Source organism: Erinaceus europaeus, chromosome 3, assembly GCF_950295315.1.
Source record: "Erinaceus europaeus chromosome 3, mEriEur2.1, whole genome shotgun sequence".
Taxonomy (NCBI): Eukaryota; Metazoa; Chordata; class Mammalia; order Eulipotyphla; family Erinaceidae; genus Erinaceus; species Erinaceus europaeus.
In genome coordinates, this window is record NC_080164.1 from 87,002,352 (window position 1) to 87,027,418 (window position 25,067).

Below are 25,067 nucleotides of genomic sequence, written 5' to 3' on the forward strand. Positions count from 1 at the left end.
CGGGGACGCCCCTTCCCCTTTCTGTACCTGCAGGGGGCGCCCCGCTCGGAGGCGGTGCGCTGCTGGAATCACCCAGGGCGCTTAGCTCTGCGCAGGCGGGCTCGGGGCAAGGCGGAACGAGGCGGGCTCCCGGGGGCGGGGCCGGGGCTGCGCGGGCCTCCAGGTTCCGCGCGCTGGGCCTGCGCGGGGCTCCCGGAGTTCGGCGCCAAAGCCTAGGATGGAAGTCCGGGCGGGGGCTCCCGAGGCCCGCCAAACCCGCCTCTTCCTGCACTGCCTCTACTTGGTGGGCTTCTTGGTGAGTGATGCCGGGACCTGGGGGTTTTGTTCTGCAAACCGCCGAGGCTGCTGTGTAGCTCTATCAGGGCTGCAAACGTGATGTCTGCAAGGCGATGCTTTCTCTTTGCACCTGCCACGCTTTCTCATCGCTGGGTGCGCAATCCAGGAAGCCCCAGCCATCCCGGAGCCCTGCTTTCAGATGATATCTCTCCTCACGGCTTTGGGTGCTTGCAGGATTCCCCAGCGGCTCCAGTGGCTGCGGGTGCTGTCTGGACACATTGGCCTTTCTCCAAATGGGGAAGCCTTTGTGGTAAACTTCTCCAGCAGAGAATTAAACATTTTCCTTTAAGGCCCCGGGGAGTCAGGGGCGTTGAAAAATGCAAGTCACGGTGGATTATATACACTTCTGCCTTTGGACTGTTTATTGCACTACAGAGGTCGAGGTTTATCAGACAGCTTTTGGGTGCATGTCCAGATTGCCCAAGCTAATAATGACAATGATGATTGGAAACCTTACAAAGCGGAGTGCAAAGTAGGGTGAGTCATCTGTCCATTTGCTTATTTATTACTCAGAGACGTTGCGGAGTACAGTCACTGTACATCAAAGTTTCTGCCTGAAGAATGTGCTATCTTTTTCGTAAGTGTATGCTGCTGGTTGGCTCTTAGGTTGTTCTCTGAAGGAACTCTAGAGCCACCTCTACACTTTTGCAAGTTTCCGCCAGGCTCAGTTACCCTAATTGTGAGCTAATCCGAATAAGGATAGAATTGGGACAGTAGGATTTCTTCTTCCTGAGCCTGGCAACTGTATCTTGAGATCAAAAGGAGCTAGTAGGTTAAGCTGTCAGCTAGAGAAAGCCATGAAGAGAGGCTCCCTTTGCATGAGCCCCCAGGAAAGAGGAATTACTTCTTTCTGCTCTGGTACAGGCTAAAACCACTACTACCTGGTCTGTTGCTGTTTTAGAATTGAGACACTGACTCAGGCTTCCCTGGGAGGGTTGCAGGGAGGCAGTCTTCCTTTTCCCTCAATGCAGGGTGTTCAGCGGCCTGTAAAGTTTTATTGCTGCATTACTATCAATAGTTGCTATGACAGCTGGGGGAGAAACTAAACAAAGTCAGGAGCCATTCCCTGAGTGAAGGCAGCTTTCCTTGGGAGGTGTGGGGTGAAGGGAGATTATAGTTTTAGGTTAATATTGTAGACTTCACAACTCTTCCCTACACCTCATGGCCCCCCCCCCCAGCTTTATTCATTTCAGTTCAGAGCCTGGCGCTGCTAGTTTCCTTTTAATCTTGCCTCCTTTAATCTTAGTTCAAATTCAGGATGCAAGTGCTGCTTTGACTTTTCTGTCTTTTCCCTTAGAATTCAATGTCAGTGAGTGTGGCTAATTCTTCAAATTTGAAATGGGACAACTGTGGGAGGAGGTGGAGACCCCAAAATACTGCTGCTCTAACTCAGTTGGTGCTACCACCTTATTCTGCCAGCTAAAAGAACATTTGGATCCCCACTTGGGGTTCGTAGAGTTTCAGAGACAATCTAACTTCAAATGTGAAACAATCTAAATTTTCTAATGAAAGAAATTCAAGGCTCAGTCTACCAGTACAGACCTAGATTATTCTGTCCGCTGCCCAGCAGGATGATGCTCATACCAGAACCTTGAACCACCTGTGTTTCTGGAACACTTCTATACGTAGACTGCACAGTTGATATTTATTTCTCAATAGGCCATGAATAGCCGACTGTATCCACTGCCAAAAGCATATAACATTTCACTTTTTAAATAAAAGGTAAAGAAACAAATTAACTTAATAGAACTCCATTTTGCTCTGTTTTCTTTCTTTCTTTCTTTTTTTTTTTTTTTTTTTTGCCTTCAGGCTTTTGCTGGGGCTCAGTGCCTACACTATGGAGCCACTGCTCCTGGAGGCCATTTTCCCCATTTTGTTGTTATTGTTGTTGGATAGGACAGAGAGAAATCAAGAGAGGAGGAAAGAAGGATTAGACACTTGCAGTCCACTTCACCACTTGTGAAGCAACCCCTCCTACAGGTGGAGAGCTGGGGCTCAAACCAGGATCCTTACCCTGGTCCTCACACTTTGTGCCGTGTGCGCTTTACCCATTGCGCTACCGCCTGGCCCCCTCCTCTGTGTTTTCTATGTGTTTTACCCATAATGAGTCTAATCTAACAAACCTGATGGAAAAATTTGATAATTTGGGAAAAATCCTTAGGTTTCTAGTATTTTTAGAAGAAGTTGAGAGATATCCCAGAAGTTAAAAGAGAGCAGAGATTTCTTTAATGGAAAATATTGTAAATGAATATCTATGCAGCTTTGAGTATTTTTGAGGATAACAACCAAGGAATATTATACATGCATAAATAAAAAGCACATACATTTCAATTTTTAGTTGAGTTAGAATTGTTAAGGCTGGGCAGGGGGTAGATAGCATAATGGTTATTCAAAGAGACTCTCATGCCTGAGGCTCTGAATGCCCAAGTTCAATTCCCGGCACTGACCAGTGTTCTGGTATGAAAAGAAAAGAGAAGGGGAGGAAAGGGGAAGAAAGAAAGAGAGGAAGAACTGTTAAGACCCCCAAACTATTTTCCAACTGGTAAAGACAGGCAGCTAGGTTAAGTAAGTCATTTGCCAAAATATTCAGTTGGTATTTTTTAAGGTAATAAACTAATCTAGATATATTTGGTTTCCTACCTTGGGAAAAGTTCTACATTTTCTAATATATTTATCAGTTTCAATGAGAGGTACAGGTAATTTTTTTAGAGGGTGAGAGACAAAGAGGGAGAAAGATCATGAAAGAAATCATGGGAGTTGGGCGGTAGCACAGCGGGTTAAGTGCAGGTGGCGCAAAGAGCAAGGACCAGTGTAAGGATCCTGGTTCGAGCCCCTGGCTCCCCACTTGCAGGGGAATTGCTTCACAGGCGGTGAAGCAGGTCTGCAGGTGTCTGTCTTTCTCCCCCCCAACCCATCTTCCCCTCCTCTCTCCATTTCTTTCTGTCCTATCCAACAATGACAACATCAATAACAACAATAAAAAAAAGTATGGAAAAAAAGAGAGACATCATAACATTACTGCTTATGAGACTCCCTCCGTGCAAGAATTCCCATGGGGTAGCTGGAGTATAGTACCCAGATCCTCATGCATAGTAAAGTATACACTTTACAGGGTGAGCAGTCTCTTGGCCCCTGATGTAGTTATTCTTTTGAAATGTTTGCATGGGGGACCAGGCTATGGTGGACCAGTTGTGTGCATGTTACCATGCACAAGGCCCCAGATTCAAACCTTCAGGTCTGCCGGGCCAGGGTGGGGTGCCCCTCTGGGTTGGAGAGATGGCGACCGGAGCCAGCCTGGGCTGCTACTCACTCAGCAACGTGAGAGAGATGACCCAGGAACAGAGCTGGTGGTGGCAAGGTGATTCAGTTCTCTATTGATCAGAGAGCCAAGGCTTTTAAGAGCAGGACCTGGAAGTGGCAAGTTGGAAAAGGAAATGGTTAGGAAAGGGGTGGAGAAAGGCAAAAGGAGCTGGAAAAGGTAGGAACTTCCTTAGCAACTGTTGCTAGGGTTTGAACTGGTAGGATAAATAATATCCTGCAGGCAGGGAGGGTCTTGAGGGTAGAAAGAAGATAGATCAAAGGAATGGAATGTGTGGGGATCTTTCATGCAAAACAATGATTATGTTGATAATAAGGGTGCAGGCCCTAGTATCAGGAATGCAGGGTGCTTTGTGAGGCAGGGAGTCTGATAATACGAGGCAAACCTTGGGGGGGGTTTGTCCCTCCTTGCTCCACCTTTCAGTAGAGAGACTGACAGGATAGATGTCCCCTCAAGTCAAGCCCTGCCAAACTCATCCACATCCTCACAATTTCCCTACAAGGTCACACTTTGGGGGGGTTACATTTCATAAGCAGTGAAGCAGTGCTATAGGTGTCTTTCTCTCTCTCTCTCAGTCTCCCCATCCCTCTCAGTTTCTCTCTGTACTATCAAACAGAAAAAGGTAAAGTCTTTAAAAAAAATAATTTAATGTAATTTAAGAAAATAAATGTTTCAATGACACCCTCTGTTAGAAGAGAATTGTTTTGAAGAAGTTGTGAACTCAGGAGAGAGGAGCTGCTAGTGGTTGTGAAGGAGACCATTGTAGCACAGAGTTTCTTAAAGAGCAGCAGGCCCTGTGGACAAATGAAGGTTTTCAGATTCACCAGGCCTTGTGCAACTATTAATTCAAACAATAAAAATATAAGTTCATATTATTAAGCAAGTACTATTTTCCAATGAATACGCTTTGTCCTTATCTCCTTTCTCACGTTATTGTTCACACAAGCATCTTTTTTCATTTTTTGTTTGTTTAAATACTTCCATAAGACATCTTTCATTTTATTTTATTGTATTTTATTTTATTTTAACCAGAACACTACTTAGCTCTGCTTATAGTGTTGTAGGGGATTGAACCTGGACCTTGGAGCCTCTTTGTATTACAATTTTAAGTCTCTTTGTATTACCATTATGCTATCTCCTTTATCCTAAGACATCTTTCTTGAATACTCAAAATCAGTTACAAAGGATGGAAAGTTAAGAATGGAATCTGGGGGTCAGGCCTTAGTGCAGTGGGTTAAGCGCACATGGCCTGCAGCGCAAGGACTGGTGTAAGGATCCTGGTTGGAGACCCCGGTTTGAGCCCCATCTTCCTACCTGTGGGGCGGGGGGTGGGTCACTTCACAAGCAGTGAAGCAGGTCTGCAGGTGTCTATCTTTCTCTCCCCTTCTCTGTCATCCCCTCCTCTCTCGATTTCTCTGTCCTATCTAACAATGATGACATCAATAACAACAATAATAACAACAACAATGATAGAAAAAAACAACCAGGGCAATAAAAGGGTAAGAAATATACTCCAGGAGCAGTGGATTTGTGGTGCAGGCACCGAGCACCAACAATAACCCTGGAGGCAAAAAAAAAAAAAAATAGAATGGAATCTAGGCAGGATGATCTAGACTTCTTCAGGTGACAATGCTTTTTTTTAAAAATTTCTTTATTGAGCAATTAATATTTTACATTGGACAGAAAATACAGTAGTTTGTACATGCATACAATTTCTCAGTATCTCATTTAACAATACACCCCCACTAGCTCCTCTGTCATCCTTCTTGGAAGTGTACTCTCCCCCCCCCCCCCACTGTCCCACCCCGGAGTCTTTCACTTTGATGCAATATGCCAATTCCAGTTCAGGTTCTACTTGTGTTTATCTTCTGATCTTGTTTTTCAACTTCAGCCTGAGAGTGAGATCATCCCATATTCATCCTTCTGTTTCTAACTTATTTCACTTAACATGAATTTTTCAACTTCCATCCAAGATCAGCTGAAAACGGTGGAGTCACCATTTTTTATAGCCGAGTAGCATTCCATTGTGTATATAGACCACAACTTGCTCAGCCACTCATCTGTTGCTGGACACCTGGGTTGCTTCCAGGTTTTGGCTATTACAAATTGTGCTGCCAAGAACATATGTGGACACAGATCTTTTTGGATGGGTGTGTTGGGTTCTTTAGGATATATCCCCAGGAGAGCAATTGCAGGATCATAGGGTAGGTAGAGGTTGGACCAATTGACATTCCCACTGGCAGTGCAGGAGGGTCCCATTGACCCCACAACCTCTCCAGCATTTGCTGCTATTACCTTTTCTGATGTATGACATTCTCACAGGAGTGAAGTGATATCTCATTGTTGTCTTTATTTGCATTTCTCTGACAATCAGAGACTTGGAGAATTTTTCATGTTTCTTGGCCTTTTGGAACAATTCTGTGGTGAATATTCTGTCCATATCCTCCCCCCATTTTTAAATGGGGTTACTTGTTTTCTTGTTGTTGACATTGGCAAGGTATTTATTTATTCTGGTTATTAGCCTCTTGTCTGATGTATGGCATGTAAAGATCTCCCATTCTGTGAGGGGTCTCTTAGTTTGGGTAGTAGTATCTTTTGCTGTGCAGAAGCATTTTAATTTGATGTAGTCCCTTAGGTTTATGCTTGCCTTAGTCTTCTTTGTAATTGGATTCGTTTCACTGAAGATGTCTTTAAACTGTATGCGGAAAAGATTTCTGACAATATTTTCCTCTAAGTATCTGATAGTTTCTAGCCTAACATCCAAGTCCTTGATCCACATGGAATTTACTTTTATATTTGGTGAAACATAGTGGTTCAGTTTCATTCTTCTGCATGTTTCATCCCATTTTTTTTTGCAATACCATTTGTTAAACAGACTCTGCTTTCCTTATTTAATAGCCTGGGCACCTTTGTCAAAGATTAGATGTCCATAAGTGTGGGGCTTACTTCTGGGCTCTCAATTCTATTCCACTGGTTAGTGTGTTCCAGTACCAAGCAGTTTTGATGACAATGGCCCTATAATACAATTTGAGATCTGGGAGTGAGATGCCTCCAGTTCTGTTCTTCTCAAGGTTGTTTTGGCAATTCTAGGTCTTTTCTGGTTCCAGATAAACACTTGTAGCATTTCTTCTATTCTCCTAAAATAATGTGGATCTTGATGGGGATAGCATTAAATTTGTAGATGGCTTTGGGTAGTATATTCATTTTGATGATGTTAATTCTTCCAACCCATGAACATGGAATATCTTTCCACTTCTTTATATCTATTTCAATTTCCTTGAGTAGTGACTCATAATTTTCAATATACAAGTCTTTCACTTCTTTGGTTAGGTTTATTCCTAGATATTTTATTGTTTTTGTTGCTATAGTAAAAGGAATGGACTTCTGGGTTTCAAATTCTTCTAACTTTGTGTGTGCATAGAGGAATGCCACTGACTTTTGAATGTTAATTTTATAGCCTGACACCTTACTGTATTGCCTGATAATTTCCAAAAGCTTCTTGCTGGATTCCTTAGGTTTTTCTATATATTCTATCATGTCATCTGCAAATAGGGAGAGTATGGCTTCTTCTCTTCCAATCTGTATGCCTTTCATTCCTTTCTCCTGCCTGATTGCTATGGCAAGAACTTCCAACACTATGTTGAATAGTAATGGTGATAATGGGCAGCCCTGTCTAGTACCTGATCTGAGTGGAAATGCTTCCAGTTTTTCACCATTGAGTATGATGTTGGCTGTAGCTTTGCTATATATAGACTCCACTATCTTGAGGAATTTTCCATCTATTCCCATTTTTTGTAGTGTTTTGATCATAAAGGGATGTTGTATTTTGTCAAAGGCTTTCTCTGCATTTATTGATATGACCGTGTGGTTTTTGGTCTTGCTTTTGTTGATGTGGTAGACCACGTTGATTTATTTACATATATTAAACCAACCTTGCATGCCAGGGATAAACCCTACTTGTCATGATTAACAATCTTTTTAATATACAGCTGTATCCAGTTAGCTATAATTTTGTTCAATATTTTCGCATCTATGTTCATCAGAGATACTGGTCTGTAGTTTTCTTTTTTGGTTGTGTCCCTGTCTGCTTTTGGTATCAAGGTGATGTTGGCTTCATAGAAGCTGGAAGGGAGTATTCCGGTATCTTCAATCTTCTGGAAGACTTTTGAAAGTAGAGGTATTAGTTCTTCTTTGAAAGTTTTATAGAATTCATTTGTAAAACCATCTGGTCCAGCACTTTTATTCTTGGGAAGGTTTTTTATCACTGTTTCAATTTCACTGGCTGTGATGGGCCTGTTCATGTTACCTAGTTCCACTTTACTTAATTTTGGAAGTTCCTAGGTATCTAGGAAATCGTCCATTTCTCACAGGTTCTCTAGCTTGGTGGCATATAGTTGTTCATAGAAGCCTCACATGATTTGCTGAATATCTGAGGTGTCTGTTGTGATATCTCCTCTTTCATTTATGATCCGATTTATTTGGGTATTCTCCCTTTTTTGTTTTGTGAGTCTGGCTAATGGTTTGTCGATTTTGTTCAGTCTTTTGAAGAACCAACATTTACTTTTGTTGATCTATTGTATGGTTTTCTTATTTTCACTGTTATTTATTTTTGCCCTAACTTTAGTGATTTCTGTCCTTCTGGTTGCTTTAGAGTCCCTTTGTTCTTCTTCTTCTAAGTCTTTAAGATGTGCAATCAGGCTGTTTATTTGTGCTTTTTCTTTTTTCCTAATGTGTGCATGTATGGCTATGAACTTCCCTCTCAGTACTGCCTTAGTTGTGTCCCAAATATTTTGATAGCTTGTGCTTCATTTTCATTGAACTCTGGAAACATTTTGATTTCTTCCTTGATTTCCTCTTTTACCCATTATTTGTTAAGTAGTGTACTGTTGAGCTTCCACATTTTGGGACTCTTACTAATTTTTGGTTGATCGTTAAGTGTTAGTTTAATTCCACTGTGGTCTGAGAAGATGCTAGGGATGATTTCAATGCTCTTGAATTTGCTGATGCTGTCTTTGTGGCCTAATATATGGTCTGTCCTTGAGAATGACCCATTGAATGGACTTGAGTAAAATGTGTATTTCAGTTTCTTGGGATGAATGACTCTGAAAATGTCCAATAGTTGTAGTTCATCTCTCTCCTCAATTAGCTCTCTCATGTCTTTATTGATTTTCTGCCTGGGTGATCTGTCAAGTTGAGAGAGTGGGGAGTTGAAGTCCCCTACTATGAGTGTGTTGCTGTTAATATATTGATGTAGCTCTTTCAGTAAATGTTTGATGTATTTAGATGGCTTCCCATTGGGTGCATAGATGTTAATAATTGTTAAGTCCCCTTGATTGACTGATCCACTGAGCATTAAGTAGTGTCCACCCCTATCTTTTTTAATTTTATTGATTTTAAAGTCTATCATGTCAGATATGAGAATAGCTCTTCCTGCCCTTTTTTGTGGGCCATTGGTCTGCGTGATAGTTTTCCATCCTTTCACTTTGAGTCTGTGTTTGTCTTGTTGAGTTAGTTGGGTTTCCTCTAGATGGCATATCATTGGGTTGTGTTTTCTTATCATCTTCCTACTCTGTGCTTTTAGTAGGTTAATTCTGGCAATTGACATTTATTGATATCAAAGATTGAAGATATTTTAATGGCATTCTTGTAGAGTTTTAGAGTGTTCTGATATATGGCATATTTATGGTGGTCTGTTTATAGGAGACCTTTCAGAACTTCTTTCATGGCAGGCTTGGTGGTAGTTGATTCTTTCAGCTGATACTTGCATGAGAAGGTTTTTATGCCTCTATCTAGTCTGAATGACAATCTAGCAGGATACAGTAGTCTTGGTTGAAAGCCTTTCTACAGGATAGATAACTTGCCATTCTCTTCTGGCCTGTAGTGTTTGTGTGGAGAAGTCTGCTGCTAATCTTATGGGTTTTCCTCTGTAGGTAATTCTTTGTTTTTCTCTTGCAGCCTCAGGATCCTTTATTTAACCTTATTCCTTTCCATTCTAAATAGGATGTGTCTTGGTGTTTTTAAGTCTGGGTTAATTCTGTTTGGGTCCCTCTGGACTTCTTGAACCTTTGTCTTTGATGTTGTCTAGACTAGAGAAGTTCTCAGCTATTGTGTCCTGAAGAATGCTTTCTTCCCCTCCCTCTCTTTCTTCCTCTGATAAGCCAATGATGCATATATTATTTCTTCTGAAGTCATCCCATAGGTCTCTGTTGTTGTTTTCAGAATCTCTTAATCTCTTTTTGAGACCTTTTATTTCTTTTTTAATTGTCTTTAAATTGTCCTCGATCTTGCTAATTCTGTCTTCAGCCTCATTTATTCTATTCTCTCTCCCCTCTACTCTTTTCTGGAGTTCATCTATTTTGTTGCTCTGTTCTTATACTGTTTTAGCTTATTCAGTTACTTGTGTTCTTAGCTCAGCTATTTCAGCTTCCAGCTCTCTAATAACCTTGAGATAATTAGTGTTTTCTTCCAGAGTCTCATTAGTTGTTTCTGCATTTCTGATGACAATTCTTTCAAACTCTTTACTCACTCCTGTGCTATTTCCTTAACTATTGTTTGGATGTTGACCTCATTATTTTGTGCTTCAATCTTTGGTGGGCTTTTAGCTGGACTCTTGTCCAGGTTCATTTTCCAATATTTTTGTTGTTTTAACAACTGTATATAGTATTTTATGAGGTCCCTTGCTCAGTACTTTTTAAATTAACTGATCACTCTTGCCTGGATTGACTTGTCTGTAAGTAAGGTACTTAAAGGTTTCATAGCTGTGGAAATTAACAGTTGTTTCAATATTATTTTAATCCTTGATTTGGAGCTCAGTGCTATAAAAGCCTCTTTTGTTCTTTTTTTTCCCCTGTAGACTTTGGGAGCTTGAGGCCTTTTAAACTATAAGTAGGCTTCTTAGCTTAATCCCTTACTCTTGTCCAAGAGATAAAGTAAGGTGGGACAAGTCTTACAATGCTTATATTTGGAGTCCTTGAACAGTGTAACCTACTGTATTATAGAATATAGTGCTTATTTACTGAGAATTCTAGGTGTAGGTTTTCTTTTTTAATGTTAGTTCATAATCTTTGAAGTACTGCTTTAAGAAACCCCTGAGCTTTGGCTTCTGATTCCAGTTAACTTGTGTTTTGGGGTTTTTAGGATCTGTTTGGTGTCAGCATGGTTGTCCCATTATTAAGCCTTCATATCAAGTCTCTTGGAGCAAGTCCAACAGTCGCTGGGATAGTAGGTGAGTGATGACTACTGAACAAAGTGCTAGAAAACAAACCAGTCTTACTGAAAAACAGTAAGGTAAATCCAAGGTAAAACTAAAAGTGGGATAAAATGAATTTTCAGATTCCTGTGATGGGAACCACACCACCTTCCAGCCTGGGTGCTTGGAGGGAAGCGCGGACCTTTCAACTAGCTCTGGAAGTGATTCCCTTCCTGGGACTCCATACTGGCATGGTGGTGGCAGCCTCTGCTGGATCGCTGCTTTGAGGGTTACAAGCTGCCCTTGGAGCTGCTGCCTTGTTACCAGCTGGAACTTGATGCAGGCTATGTCCAAGCATCCAAAAGAGATAAAGGTTTTTTTGCCTGTGCTCCGAATTACTCTTACATAGCCCTTTGTTGAGTGCCTTTGCCGGGTGTTCATCCACTGCCAGCCCATTCCCATGTCCATGGTACTTTACAGCAGAAAGGAGGGCCGGCAAGTAGGTCAGTTTGCTACGTAGCAAGCTTTGAAACCAACGATCCTATTTTAGGCTTTCAAGCAACAAATGAGAGATTATTTGTTCTTACTACTAAAACCCTCTTTTTAATAAAGGTAAATACAGAGAATTAATTACTCTACCATGCTGACTTCTCTACACTGGAAAATTATTCAGTAGTTGTTAGAATACAGGGAAGTTATTCTTTAACTGATTAAAACTTAGTGTGTTAAATATAAATTATCTTACGTGAACTTTTTTTATTTAAAAAAAAATGGAAATATATCCAAGAAATTATGATTCTACAAAAACTATGAAATGACGCTGTAAAGAAGGGGAGAGACAGAGAGAGACCTGCAGTCATGGTTCACCATTCGTGAAGCTTTCCCTCTGCAGGTGGGAACCAGGGGCTTGAACCTGAGTCCTTGCACAATATTTTTATTTATTTATTATTGGATAGAGATGGAGAGAAATTGAGAGGGGAAGGGGAGATAGAGAGGGTAAGAGATAGAGAGACACCTGCAGTCCTGTTCCATCACTTGTGAAGCTTTTCCCCTGCAGGTGGGGACCAGGGGCTTGAACCTTGGATCCTTGCACACTGTAATCTGTGTGCACTTAACCAAGTGTGCCACCACCTGGCCCTCTTCTACATTCTTTATAAAACTAAGGGGGGAGGGGGTGTTGGCTGTAATTGGTGTTCTGTACAAGATTTCACTGCTTTTGCATTCAAAGAGAAACAGAGACAGAGAAAAGGAAAAGAACCACAGAACTGAGGTTCCTCTGGTGACATAATTACCTCCCCTATGGTGCCAGGGTTCAATCCCAGGCAAGATATCATGTGCCCTACCCAGTGAGGTTTCTCTGCAGCCCCAAACTAAAATACTTTACATTACATATATATGAAATGCTAGAATAGGGATAGGTGGTGACACACTTGGCTGAGCGCACATGTTACAGTGTGCAAGGACCTGAGGTTAAGCCCTCAGTCTCCGCCTACAGGGGGAAAGCTTTGCGAGTGGTGAAGCAGTGTTGCAGGTGTTTCTTTGTCTCTCTCCCTCTCTATCACCCCTCCCCTCTTGATTTCTGGTTGTCTCTATCCATCTACATATAAATATAAGTAAGTAAATAAATAAATATAATTTAAAAAATTATATGCTTGAGGGCCTAGCAAGGGTTGTATTGTTATATGGAAAACTGGGAAATGTTATGCATGTACAAACTATTGTATTTACTGTCAAATGTAAAACATTAATTCACCAATAAAGAAATTTTTTTTAAAAATGAAATGCTAAATAAAGACTAAATAAATGACCAAATAAAGATAATTTTTTTAAAAAAGGAAACGCTAGAGACATGAGATAATGTTAACAGAATTTTTTTTCTACTCCTAGTTCTCTACACGCAGTCTCCTCAGTCAGCAACATGGCAGAGCTGAAAGCCTCATTCTTGAGCCCCTCCAGGCAGCCCTCATGTTCATTCTCAAGTTCATTGTTGAAGGCTTTCTATTAAAAATCACATTATAGCTCCTCTTCCAATGAAAAAAAAAAACATGGTTAGCTTCCTTGTTAAAAATCACTCCCCCAACCCCACCCCAATGTTTTTCAGTTAACTTCCCTGCAGCTGTCACCACACTAGTTGACTTTATGATGGGCCTTGCTACATTGTGTTATGTTATGTTATGTTATGTTATGTTATGTTATGTTATGTTATGTTATGTTATGTTATGTTATGTTATGTTATGTTTGTTATGTTATGTTATGTTATGTTAACCAAACCACTGGTCTGCTCTAGCTTATTCCAGGGATTGAACCTGGGATCTATGGTATCTCCTGCAGGTGTGAAAGTCTGCTGCATAAAACACTGTGCTATTTCCCAGCTGCTGATGATGTTATTGTCATCTTTTGCAGGCTCCTCCTATGGTGTTCTGCAACTCTTTTCCAGTACATTGGTGGTAAGTTAGTTTCCATCCATGAACCTATTTTGAAACCAAAGTCATGCCTCTCTGAAGGCCATTCATGGTTAGAGTAAAATCAGATCCTTGAAGAGGAAGGGTTTAGGTCCTGGAACATGATGGCAGAGGACTTAGAGGGGGTTGAATTGTTATGTGGAAAACTGAGAAATGTGGGAGTCGGGCGGTAGCACAGCTGGTTAAGTGCACATGGTGCAAAATACAAGGACTGACATAAGGATCCAGGTTCGAGCCCTCGCCTCCCCACCTACAGGAGAGTTACTTCACAGGTGATGAAGCAGGTCTGCAGGTGTCTTTCTCTCCTCCGCTCTGTGTTCCCCTCCTCTCTCCATTTCTCTCTGTCCTATCTTACAACAAAGACATCAATAACAACAACACTAATAACTACAACAATAAAACAACAAGGGCGACAAAAGGGGAATAAAAAAGCAGACCTCTAGGTGTGAGGTAATTACTGGGTATGTAGTGTATATACACAGTCATTGTAGTTCACACTGTACTATGGTATTTTTCCTCTTGTGGGAGCTGGGGTTGGGAGAAGAACTGGGACCTCACATATGCATTGCTTCATTGCTCTGTAGCCAACTTTTTCATTCACACAGAGAAATAGATACCACAACATCAGAGTGGTATCAGGGTTTGAACCTGGGACATGAGCTATGGCTCAGTCTCACTGATTTATTTGGAAGTTACTAAGAATGTAGATCCTAAAATTTAATCACATGGAATTTTTTTTTCCCTCTAGTATCACTAATGAGATAATGGTTGTTATCTAAGCTTGCTCTGGTAATCATTCTCACATGTACATAAGTTAAGTCAACATGCCATATGTCCATTACAGAAATGTAAAGAAAAAAAAATACCTGGACAAAGTTATATCTCAGACATAATCTATTTAAACTAGGCCTATGAGAAATCACTTAAATCTGGAAGATTAACAAAACTCATCCTAAAGTCCATTGTTATTAGTAGCATAAGATATTTTTTTCCCAATAGGCATATTACCAATGACATAGAATGATGTCCAAGATGTATTAAATGGGGAGCCATGCAGTGACACACTGGGTTAAGCTCACATAGTGCGAAATGCAAGGACTACACAAGGATCCTGGTTTGAGCCCCCGGCTCCCCACCTGCAGGGGGGAGGGGTCCCTTCGTAAGCAGTGAAACAGTTCTGCAGGTGTCTTTCTCTCTCCCGTTCTGTCTTCCCCTCCTCTCTCAATTTCTCTGTCCTATCAAAAAAAAAAAAAAATGGCCACAGGAGCAGTGGATTCATTGTGGAGGCAAAACAAGAAAAGATATGTTAAATGAAAACCCAAGTTAAACAAATATTTTTCAAAATATATTTAAACAAATATTTTTCAAAATATATTTAAACAAATATTTTTCAAAATATATTTTTCAAAAATGCATGTCCCCCTCAGCAAAAAGACAAAAGGAAACAACTCCCTCTGATAAATGACTTAACAAAATTGGACATTTAACAATCTCAAACCAGATTCCTAGTTGCTTTCTACCGGATGATATTTGGGGCACCTTGCCCTGGTGGTGGTGGTGAGGTGGGGGATAGTTAACAGTGTACCCAAGAATTGCCACTGCCTCTTGCTTTTTCAGGGCTGCTGGAGCGATGTGGTGGGAAGACGCTTTTCCCTGATGGTGTGCATTCTCTGCAGTGCCCTGGGGTATCTTATTCTGGGAGTTTCCACCAGTGTGTTCCTGGTTGCCTTGGCTAGAGTCCCTGCAGGTGAGTTGTTGTTGTTGTGTGTGTGTGTGTGTGTGTGTGTGTGTGTGTGTGTGTGTTGTGTGGATGCAAAAGCAATCACTTGTGTGTGTGTGTGTTGTGTGGATGCAAAAGCAATCACTTGTGTGTGTAGAGACAGTGCCTGTCCCTGCTTGTCAGTGGCTCCATGAGTACAGTGTGTGTAAAGAGAGCTGAATGACAGAGCCACAATCTGTGCCACTTCAGCAGCTGCAAGTTGGTTGAGCTCTCAGCGTCCATGGGTCGGACTTTGCTCACTTATCCAAGGTGACAGACCTTGTCCTTGACTTAGCCTGGAGCCTTTAACACCTGTCAGTGTCTGTATTGCCACAGCACCTGTCCTTCCTCTGGACCACTGCACTCACCCAGTAAGAATTTCTTCAGTAGAGGCTGGGAGTGGCTCAGTCAGTAGAGCACACATTACCAGGTTTGAACCCTCAGTCCCCACCTGCAGAGGGGAAGCTTCATGAGCAATATAGCAGTGCTGCAGGTACCCCTTTTCTATGTCTCTCTGGATCTTACCTCTATTTAAAAAAAAAAATCACAGTATTACTATATATGACCTCTTAGGAACCAGCTTCCAGCCCAATCTTACGTTAGGGAAGTAAGACTAGAGAGAACCTGCCTACCTAATCCAAAATGGTTTTATAAGTTTATTTCCCAAGGAGACTGGTTACTGGTCACATAGCCAGTGCTAGTATTAAGCTAAAGCTGTGACTGGAATCCAGGACTCAATAGTGGGTTTAGGGACAGATAGGCAATTACATGCAGGCTGGCATTTCCTTTGTAGAAGCCATATGTCAGGGCATGGTGAGAAGCGCCCCTAAAATCTCTCTGATATACTGATCACAACAGCTGGAAACATCTGTTAATAGAATCCATTAGTGTATTTATGAGTGTACTTGTTCAGCTTGGGACTGTCAGGCATCAAGTCATATGTTTCAGCAGAAATATGAGGACTGTAAAGTTATTATATCCACTTTTATCTCCCATTGAGTCATGTAACAGCCATTAGTTTTTACAGGCTTCTTACTAGAAGAAAAAATGGTGGATAGTGTTTAGATGACAGTGTCTTCACATATATATCTGTATATATATATTACTCAGTTTGTCCTTTCCTACTCTTTCTCAAAGGCAAAGACAGTGCTGGGTGTAGAGTAGATATTCGGTGAAATATTCATTCACACAGTAGATGAATGACCCTGTATGGAAGCCAGTATGGAGTGCTATAGAATGACAGAACTGCAGACACTGAGACTGGGACATTATGATGGCAGGTGGCGAACTGAGGACACAGAGGCTGGTTGCCAGGCATGAGGTGACCAAATTGGGTGGTGGGGCTAGACCTAATTAGATTAGGAGTCTAATCGCAATGGGATAGAGCATGCAGGACTGGGGCCAGGTGGTGGCACACCTGGTTAAACGCTCACATCACAGTGTGCAAGACCCTGGTTCAAGCCCCTAGTCCCCACCTGCAGGGGGAAAAGCTTCACGAGTGGTGAAGCAGGGCAGCAGGTGTCTTATCTCTTTCCATCCCTGTCCCCCCTCCCAATTTTTTTGTCTCTATTCAGTAATAAAAAGAAGAAGGGGAGTTGGGCAGTAGCACAGCAGGTTAAGCACAGGTGGCATGAAGCACAAGGATGGGTGTAAGGATCCCGGTTCGAGCCCCCGGCTCTCCACCTACAGAAGAGTCTTCACAAGCGGTGACGAAGGTCTGCAGGTGTCTGTCTTTCTCTTCCCCCCTCTGTCTTCCCCTTTCTCCATTTCTCTCTGTCCTATCCAATAACAACAACAATAATAACTACAATAATAAAAAACAGGGGCAACAAAAGGGAATAAATAAATATTTAAGAAAAAAAGATGATGATGCAGGACTTAGAGGTTCAGGGAAAGCAGAGATTGGAGCTCTATCAGGAATATAGTGCAAGGTCACACAGTAGGTACCTTTGATTAGAAGAATATTCAAAAATATGTTTCTCATCCCCTTGCAGGTATTTTTAAACACACACACTCCATTTCAAGGGCTGTGCTTTCTGATCTGGTTGCAGAGAAGGAACGGCCACTCGTACTTGGAAAATTCAACACAGCATCCACTGCAGGCTTCATCTTGGGCCCCATGGTTGGCGGCTACCTCACTGAACTGGATGGTGGTTTTTACCTGACAGCCTTCATCTGTTTTTTTGTTTTCATTCTCAATGCTGGTAAGTTGACATTCATCAGGAGCAGATTGTTTCATGTATTTTTTCCTGTTCAGTCTGACTGCTTTTCCCTTAGCTCTTTACCATTGGTCTTAGACTAAGCAGGCTGTTTAGAAATGAAAACTTGACCAGGAGAGACAGCACAGTCATTATGCTACAGATTTTCATGCCAGAGGCTCTGAGGTCCCAGATTCAGTCCCCCAGCACCATCATAAGCCAGAACTGAGCAGTGCTCTGGTTAGAGAAAGAAGAAATGAAAGCTGTCCCACATGACTTCCTGTTACCAGGCCCAAAGTGGTTTCCCTTTAAGCCCTTAGATCTGAGTATCTGTTAACTTGTCTGAATCCCCTTTTTGGTTTAAGTTCCTGGAAGGGAGTGTTTTTGTTGCTGCTGTTGTGGGTTTGTTTTATTTTGTTTTGTTTTTTGGTCGTGGGTATCATGTATAGCCTAGGATATAGCATGTAGAAAGCACTCTATATTCAGTATTTGGATAAAGAGGGTTGATGTAATAAATGGATGTGGAGGCAGATAGTGGGTAGGCAGAGAGTAAAAAAGGGAATGAAGGGAAGAACTGGTATGTAAGACTAATTGGTATGTAAGCCTTTTGCTATAAAATGATGGGATATATGAAACCATCATGGACTTTCAAAGCTAAGGAAAAGAGTGACTGTGTTAGCAGATGTGTTTGCTTTCTGTTTGTTTTTAATGCTCATCTCTGAGATTCTACCACTGTGAGCTGACTTTTTTCAGATAGAGATACTAAGGGGGCCAGGTGATGGTGCACACAGTACGAAGTACAAGAACCAGACCGGCATAAGGGTCCTAGTTAGAGCCCCCTGGGGTGGGGGCGGTGTACAGGGGAGGCATGATTCATGAGTGCTGAAACAGGTCTTCAGGTCTCTCTCTCTTCCTCTCTCTCTCTCTCTCTCCCTCTCCCTTCCCCTCCTCTCAATTTTTCTCTGTTCTATCAAAATAATAATAATAATAATAATAAAGGCTACCAGAAATGGATTCCTAAGAGAGTAAGAGGGACACTAGGAGAGAGTGGGAAAAGAACCACAACTCCAAAGCTTCTTCCAGTGCAGTAAGGGCTTGGGTCATGTTCATGGCAAAGCAGATACAAAATTCAGGTGAGCTATTTTGCCAGCCCATAGATTATTTTTTCCCTAGTGAATAACCAATTCCTGTAGTAGTGGTAGTCATCGTCATGGGAATGGTTTTAAAAAATGAATTAAGGCACACCCAATAGGCTGCATGTTACCATGTGCAAAGACCTGGGTTCAAGCCTTAAGTTCCCACCTGCAGGGGGGGAAGGCTTCACATGCAGTGAAGCATGACTGCAGGTTTCTCTCCTGTTTCTTTCTTCCTCTGCATCTCTCTCTCTCTCTCTCTCCATATATATATATATATATATATATATATATATATATATATATATATATAACCTTCTATCCACGAAAAGGAAAAAAATGGCCACCAGAAACAGTGATGTCTTCATGAGCTCCCATGATAACCCTGGTGACAAAATTAAAAGTTTAATGGGATTAAACATGCAGACAAGTACATCTATCTATATGAAATACAGAATAGTAATTGAGTGCAGGTAATTACTAACCCCATGAAGCATTGGATGAATCCAGTACACTCCACCTTCTGTGACTAATCCCTTGCCATTTTAAAAGGTCTCGTTTGGCTGCTTCCATGGGGTGAAGTGAAACTCAACATGACAGAGAATGGCTGGCAAGTGGGCAAGAGCCACAGGCTTGTGGGAAAGACAAACTCTGAAGTGCCAGAAGATGCCCACCCTGAGCCCACAGCAAGTGGTGGGACAGCTTGGTGGTTGCCCTGGATGGAAGTCTTACAGACTCTGCGGCGTTTGAAGAGCCTGTTGTTTTCAGAGCTGCGGGACATCTTTCTGGTGCGCTTGCTGATGTCTATGGCAGCCATGCTTTACTATAGCAATTTCGTCTTAGCCTTGGAGGAGCGTTTTGAGGTGAGGCCCAAGATTTCTGGCTATCTCCTGGGCTACAGCAGCACACTGGGGGCCTTGGCTGGCTTTGCCATGGGCCCCCTCATGTGGTGGTACAATGACAACTGCCACACCATGCTACTGCACTCCAACACCCTCACCTGCCTGCTGCTGGTGCTCTACTCCATGGCCTGCACCATGAGCATCGTGGTCTTTGCCTCTACCCTCCTATCCTTCTCCACCTCCATTGGCAGGACGTGTATCACGGACCTCCAGCTGACCATGGGTGGCGGGGCCCAGGCCAGCGGCACCCTCATTGGCATAGGTCAGTCTGTGACGGCTGTGGGGCAGATCCTCGCCCCCCTCCTCTCGGGAGTGGCCCAGGAGGTCAGTCCTTGTGGCCCCCCCATCCTAGGGGCGATGTTAGCTTCCGTGGCTATTATGATCATGTCAGTCAACAGGCTTCATCACGGTGGCAATGCACCTGCAAAGTCAAAAAGTGAATAGGATGCATGTAGACAACCCAGAAAAAAAATAAATAAATCCAAAATGTGCAGAGGCCTGAGATGGATGCTTTGGAAAGGGTCATGATGTAAGTGGAACAACTCACATCCAGGTGGGTGTGCTTTCTTGCTCAGTGGCCTGATCTGACCTGCAGGGTGACCAAAGTTGACAGGGATACACAGAAAGGTCAGAATGAGAGTGAAGCTTTGCCAAAGGCTTTGAGCTTTGACTTCAAAGTCTCCTCTTTTCTATCTGGGTCAATGAGGTTAAAATTTTCAAGAGACATAAAGCTACCAGTTGCCAATCAGGGGACAACAGACCACAGCATATATGAGAAGGGAAGAGCTCCCAAGAACTTATTGACTAAACTACGGTAACACAGGCATAAAATTCTGACCTGTTGAGCTATAGATTTGATGTCACATTCTTCAAGTATGAAGGAGTTTTTTCTGCTATCAAAATTCTAAAGAAGCTTCTTTGTTAAGAACAACAGCAGCCTATCACTTTTTTTTTTTAAGATTTCAACATTGTTGGATAGGAGAGAAATGGAGAGAGAGGAGGGGAAGATAGAGATAGAGAGAGAAAGCTAGACACCTGCAGACCTCTTCACCGCATGTGAAGCGACTCCCCAGCAGGTGGGGAGCCAGGGACTGGAACCGGGATCCTTATGCTGGTCCTTGCACTTTGCGCCACATGCGCTTAACCTGCTGCTCTACCACCTGACTCCCACCCTATCATTTTCTGAGTCTAACAAGGTTCTGAATGTTCAGTCTGGCTGGGGAGTATTTAAAAATCAAATGTCCATTCTCACTCCTGGAAGCTGATGTTGTGGCCTCAGTAAGGCCTGGAAATCTACCATGATAATCAAGCAGCACTTCCAGTTTCTCACAAAGATAGAAAAGGGACCTTCTGAGTCATACTGGCTTTGATAAAAATCCAGACACTTGTTTGTTTTAATTCAGATTGGACTGTCTGTTAAAACTGTGCAATCACTGTATCACTTTGATAGAGGTTATAGAAATAAAAAGGTTAGGGGCCAGGTGGTAACATCCCAGGTAGAGTGCACAGGTTACTATGCGTGAAAACCTGGGTTCAAGCCTCTGGCTTCCACCTGTGTGAGGAAGCCTCACAAGCAGAGGTGCAGACATCTGTTTTTCTTGTCTTATCCTTTATTAAAAAAAAAAAAAAGGAAAAAATGGCTGCTGAAAACAGCACAATTAAGCAGACACCAAGCCCCAGGGATAACACTAGTGCAAAAAAAAAAAAAAAAAAAAAAAAAGCAAAGAAAAGGGTTCATGGGGCCTGTTCCCAGCTACTATCTCTGAGACCTCACATTTGCACAAGTCTACCTGGATATCTGGCATTCTGATTAGCTCAGGGCAGCCGTTACCCTGTTGAGCTGCCTGAGTCTGTTGGTAATGGAAACCAAGGAGAAGTTAAAAGCACAGGAAAACTTTAAAGCCAACAGTCTGTGCAGAGTAAGAGTCAGGTCTTCATGACAATCAGAACTTAATTCCTTCTTGAAAGTTGAAAATCCTTTTATACCTGTAAACAAAGAACTATACTGATCGACAGGGAAATGTCTTGGAGTGACCTTTCCAAGAGTTCAGGCAAATTGCCCTCATTCCAGACTTTGCCGCCAAGAGGCAAGCTAAGAAGGCCAGAGTAACTTGAGCACAAGTTTGCATGGAGCTTTCAAGACACCTGCTGACCATTGTGGAGACCTGCCGTCAATTAAAAACAATTTAGATGCAGCTTCATTTTTCACCACAACAACTCTCTATATTGTACCTAGATACTTTGTATGCACAGTAAAGTTTGAAAATCACTGGTCTGTCTGTATCATTGACAAGTATGAACTCAGGGAAATTAAATATGCCCAATTAAGATTTTTAATTCTTTTAACTTCTGCAGGCCTTTCCAAGGATTGAGCCACATGAAATTGCTGGTTTTTGTTTGTTTGGGTTTTTTGTTTGTTTGTTGTAAATCAAACGTATCTATAGGTTCATATGGTTCAACATAATATCAAATGGAATCTTCTCTTAGAGGTCCTGGATGTTTCTGAGGTTTATACAGATGTTTCAACTGTAGACCAAGCATATCTGCCAAGTACTATGAAATAGCCTCCAGGCTTGGATTTCTATCAGTAGAATTCTTGGCTTGTCCATAGAAGAAGTAACTCTGCCCTCACAGCCAGAAAGATGAGCACCTTCAGAAATAGCAGAGGGTGCCTGGCCAGGACAGTGACAATAGGCGACGCTCCGTGTCTCTGACCATGTAGCCTCCTCCAGCAGGGAAGTCAAGCAGGACATAAGCCTGGACCATAGGGAAGGAGCTAGAATCAGTGATTCTGATTAACCTGACATATTCTCATACTGTGACCTCTTAAAAGTCATGATATCCCGAATCTTCCATTGAGCCCAGAGCCAAATTCTGAGGTAGCCTAGATGTCTTAATATCATGAAGAGAGTTGAGATCATGAAGGGGTGAATCTGCCACCTAGGGGTGAGCTGTTAATCTGCAGGAAAAGGAAAAGCCACAGAGATCTTTGCTGGAGAAAGAGAATCTTTGTGTTTTATAAAAAGTCCTCTGGCTACAGTCAGGAACATTAACTGCAGACCAGGAAAGGAGCTGTCTAAGGGACAGTAACTTAGTGGTGGGTGATACCCAGGTGTGTGATCTAAGGGTTAAAAGGCTGCTCGTGGGTTTTAAGCACATTCTGCAATCCTATTTTAACTGGCAGAGAACATGAGTGGGCATATGAGTGGGAGTCTGTTCTCTGGAACATTCTGAAAATTAAGTATCTCTTTTCCTGGATTTATAAATTGATTAGGTATTAGAGGCCCACTCTAGAATAACTCTTAAGCATTTGAGCAACTAGTATAAGGGCATAGGGCAGGGGTAGGTAGCATAATGGTTATGCAAAAAGACTCTCATGCCTGAGACTCCAAAATCCCAGGTTCAGTCCCTCACACAACCATAAGTCAGGGCTGAGCACTGATAAAAAAATTTTTTAAAAAAGACACTATTATTAGGGCATAGTTTTTTTTTTTATTTAGAATATACATTAAAATCCAACATGGTGATTCCCCAAACTATTCCTCTTAGGAACTAATTTATATTGTTAAGAAGTCAATTCAGTAAGATTACCTCAGATCCAGCCAAGATGATTTATAACAAAGGGTGGTAGGTAAAAAAAAAAAAAAAAAAACTTTTTTGTCTTAATTTTTTTTAAGAACTTGCCATTGCATGGTAATAAGGATATTTAATAATAAAGTTCTTTTTAAAAATATGGCTAAAAACTGTCATGTGTTCCAATAAACTCATTTTCAAGCCACTGTTTTATCCTGGTGTATATTTTAAATTCATAATGCTGACGTGTTTGAAAAGTTTAACCTCCGTTGAAGACATCAAATCTTTGATTTTTAAAGCCATAGATTCAATCTTGGATACCACTTATGGTCAGAGTGGTATTCTGTCTCTCTCATTACATCTTTTAAAATAGCTATTAATAGTTTTAGGTTTTTCTTATCTTTTTTTTTTTCATTTTCTTGGATAGGACAGAAATTGAGAGGGGACAGAGATATAGAAAGGGAAAGAGAAGGATATATACTTGCAGCCCTGCTTTGCTGCTTGTAAAGTATCACCCCTGCAGGTGGGGAGCCAGGGGCTTTAACCCCAATCCTTGCGCAGGCCCTTGTACTTAATACTATGTGCGCTTAACCAGGTGCACCACTGGCCAGCCCCTTAGTAGTTTTCTTTTACAACATCGAATAGGAGATGATCTTCAAGCTTAGCAAATTTTCACTTTAAATGGCAGAAGTTAAGTCCTTTTTTTTTTTTTTTTTTTTTTGCTATCCAGACTTTGCCTCGTGGAGAAGCCACAGAAAATATCCAAATGAGTCCTGCTGCCTATGGGGCCTTTTTGGGTCTATGTTCATGGAGGTAAGGGATGCCTTGGACTTACCTGGGACTGTCCTGTGGATTGAAGCACAGGCCCCAGGCCAGGGTGTCAGGAACCAGGCAGCAAAGTGATAGACAAGAGTGAGCTTTTCTTATCACCTTCAAAGCAGCTTCACTGTGAGGTCTCTCTGGAATAAACACTCAAATCTCTCAACTGACAACTGCCATTGCAGGGGGTCTGCTTCATATTGAAGATGTTTAGAAACTAGTCATATGGATGTTTTATTTGAACATGTCTGTCGTGGCCAGCCTTAACTGAAGTGGATGACATTTGAAGATTTATGACAGCGAGGAAGACAGAGTGAACCAGAACATCACTCTGGCACATGAGATGCCAGGGATTGAACTAGGGACCTCATGCTGGAGAGTCCAAGGCTTTATCCACTGTGCCACCTAAGATGCTGGATGAAATTTGAAAATAATTTTGAAGGTAAGTGCTCTTTCTCTTGAATTAAGGACTGTGGTCACTCCAAATCCACCTGCTATCCAAAAACTGTTCTCATTTGCCTTACACATGGGTGGAAGGATGGACCCGGTGGAAATGTATGCTACAGAATAATGCTAAGTTGTTTTGCTTTTAAAAGTGGATTTAATAATAAAAAAAAAATAATAATCCACCAATCATCAGACTGTAGAACTACATGGACTTTTCTTGTCCTGGTTGAGGAAGAGAGTCAAATATGAGCTTTGAACTCACAAAATATCATAGTACTTATTTATAACTGGCTATGAAATGGCCGTTTCAACATAAATATGACTTGAGAAGTACAATAAAAAAAAAAAAAAACCTAAGACATGTTGAGTCGGGAGAACTTTAAGACTAGAAATAGCCCTTCCCTATGACCCTGGAATTCCTTTCCTGGGGATATACCCTAAGGAACCAAACAACACCCATCCAGAAACATCTGTGCATACCTGTTCACAGCAGCACAATTTGTACTAGCCAAAATCTGGATGAAACACAGGTGTTCCACAACAGATGAGTGGCTGAGTAAGTTGTAGTATATACTAAGAATACTAGTCAGCTATTAAAAATGGTGACTTCACCTACACCTCATCTTGAATGGAACTTAAAGCAATCATGTTAAGAGAGAGAAATTAGAAAGAGAAAGATGAATATGGAATGATCTCACTCTTGGAAAACAACGAAGTGGAATGATCAAGTCAGTTTTATGTTAGGTGAAGTTCCTACAGCATATTTCTGGTCAAACAACCACCCCCAAATTTCTAAAGTTCCCAGGCCCTTCTGATGCTTAGCATTCCTATACATTCATTCATTTTCCAACTTCGTTATTCCAGTTCAGAATCAGCAAGTGATCAGAAGCTGTCCCAGAAGTTCAGGGTCACACACCTGGTCAGGATGCT

The 25,067-nt window shown here is 41.8% G+C and overlaps 1 protein-coding gene across 3 annotated transcripts; it reads left to right on the forward strand.

The window, feature by feature from the left end:
- Nucleotides 1-63: 63 nt before the first annotated feature.
- On the forward strand, nucleotides 64-23,077 carry MFSD9 (major facilitator superfamily domain containing 9). Of its 3 annotated transcripts, none has more exons than XM_060187624.1 (6): nucleotides 64-295; nucleotides 10,793-10,880; nucleotides 13,248-13,291; nucleotides 14,924-15,053; nucleotides 17,117-17,269; nucleotides 18,949-23,077. In XM_060187624.1, exons 1-6 carry the CDS (start codon nucleotides 218-220, stop codon nucleotides 19,740-19,742), a joined length of 1,287 nt encoding a protein of 428 aa, XP_060043607.1. In that variant the 5' UTR covers nucleotides 64-217; the 3' UTR covers nucleotides 19,743-23,077. The 3 variants fall into 3 exon arrangements, with proteins under 3 accessions (XP_060043607.1, XP_060043606.1, XP_060043608.1); XM_060187623.1 differs by having other exon boundaries at nucleotides 92-295; nucleotides 17,060-17,269; XM_060187625.1 differs by lacking the exon at nucleotides 10,793-10,880 and having other exon boundaries at nucleotides 167-295; nucleotides 17,060-17,269.
- Nucleotides 23,078-25,067: the final 1,990 nt, after the last annotated feature.

Coding starts and splice junctions, on each gene's coding strand:
- MFSD9 (XM_060187623.1), top strand. CDS start 218: ATGGAAGTCCGGGCGGGGGCTCCCGAGGCCCGCCAAACCCGCCTCTTC. Junction 10,881..13,247: donor AACAGTCGCTGGGATAGTAG/GTGAGTGATGAC, acceptor CATCTTTTGCAG/GCTCCTCCTATGGTGTTCTG. Junction 15,054..17,059: donor CTTGGCTAGAGTCCCTGCAG/GTGAGTTGTTGT, acceptor ATCCCCTTGCAG/GTATTTTTAAACACACACAC.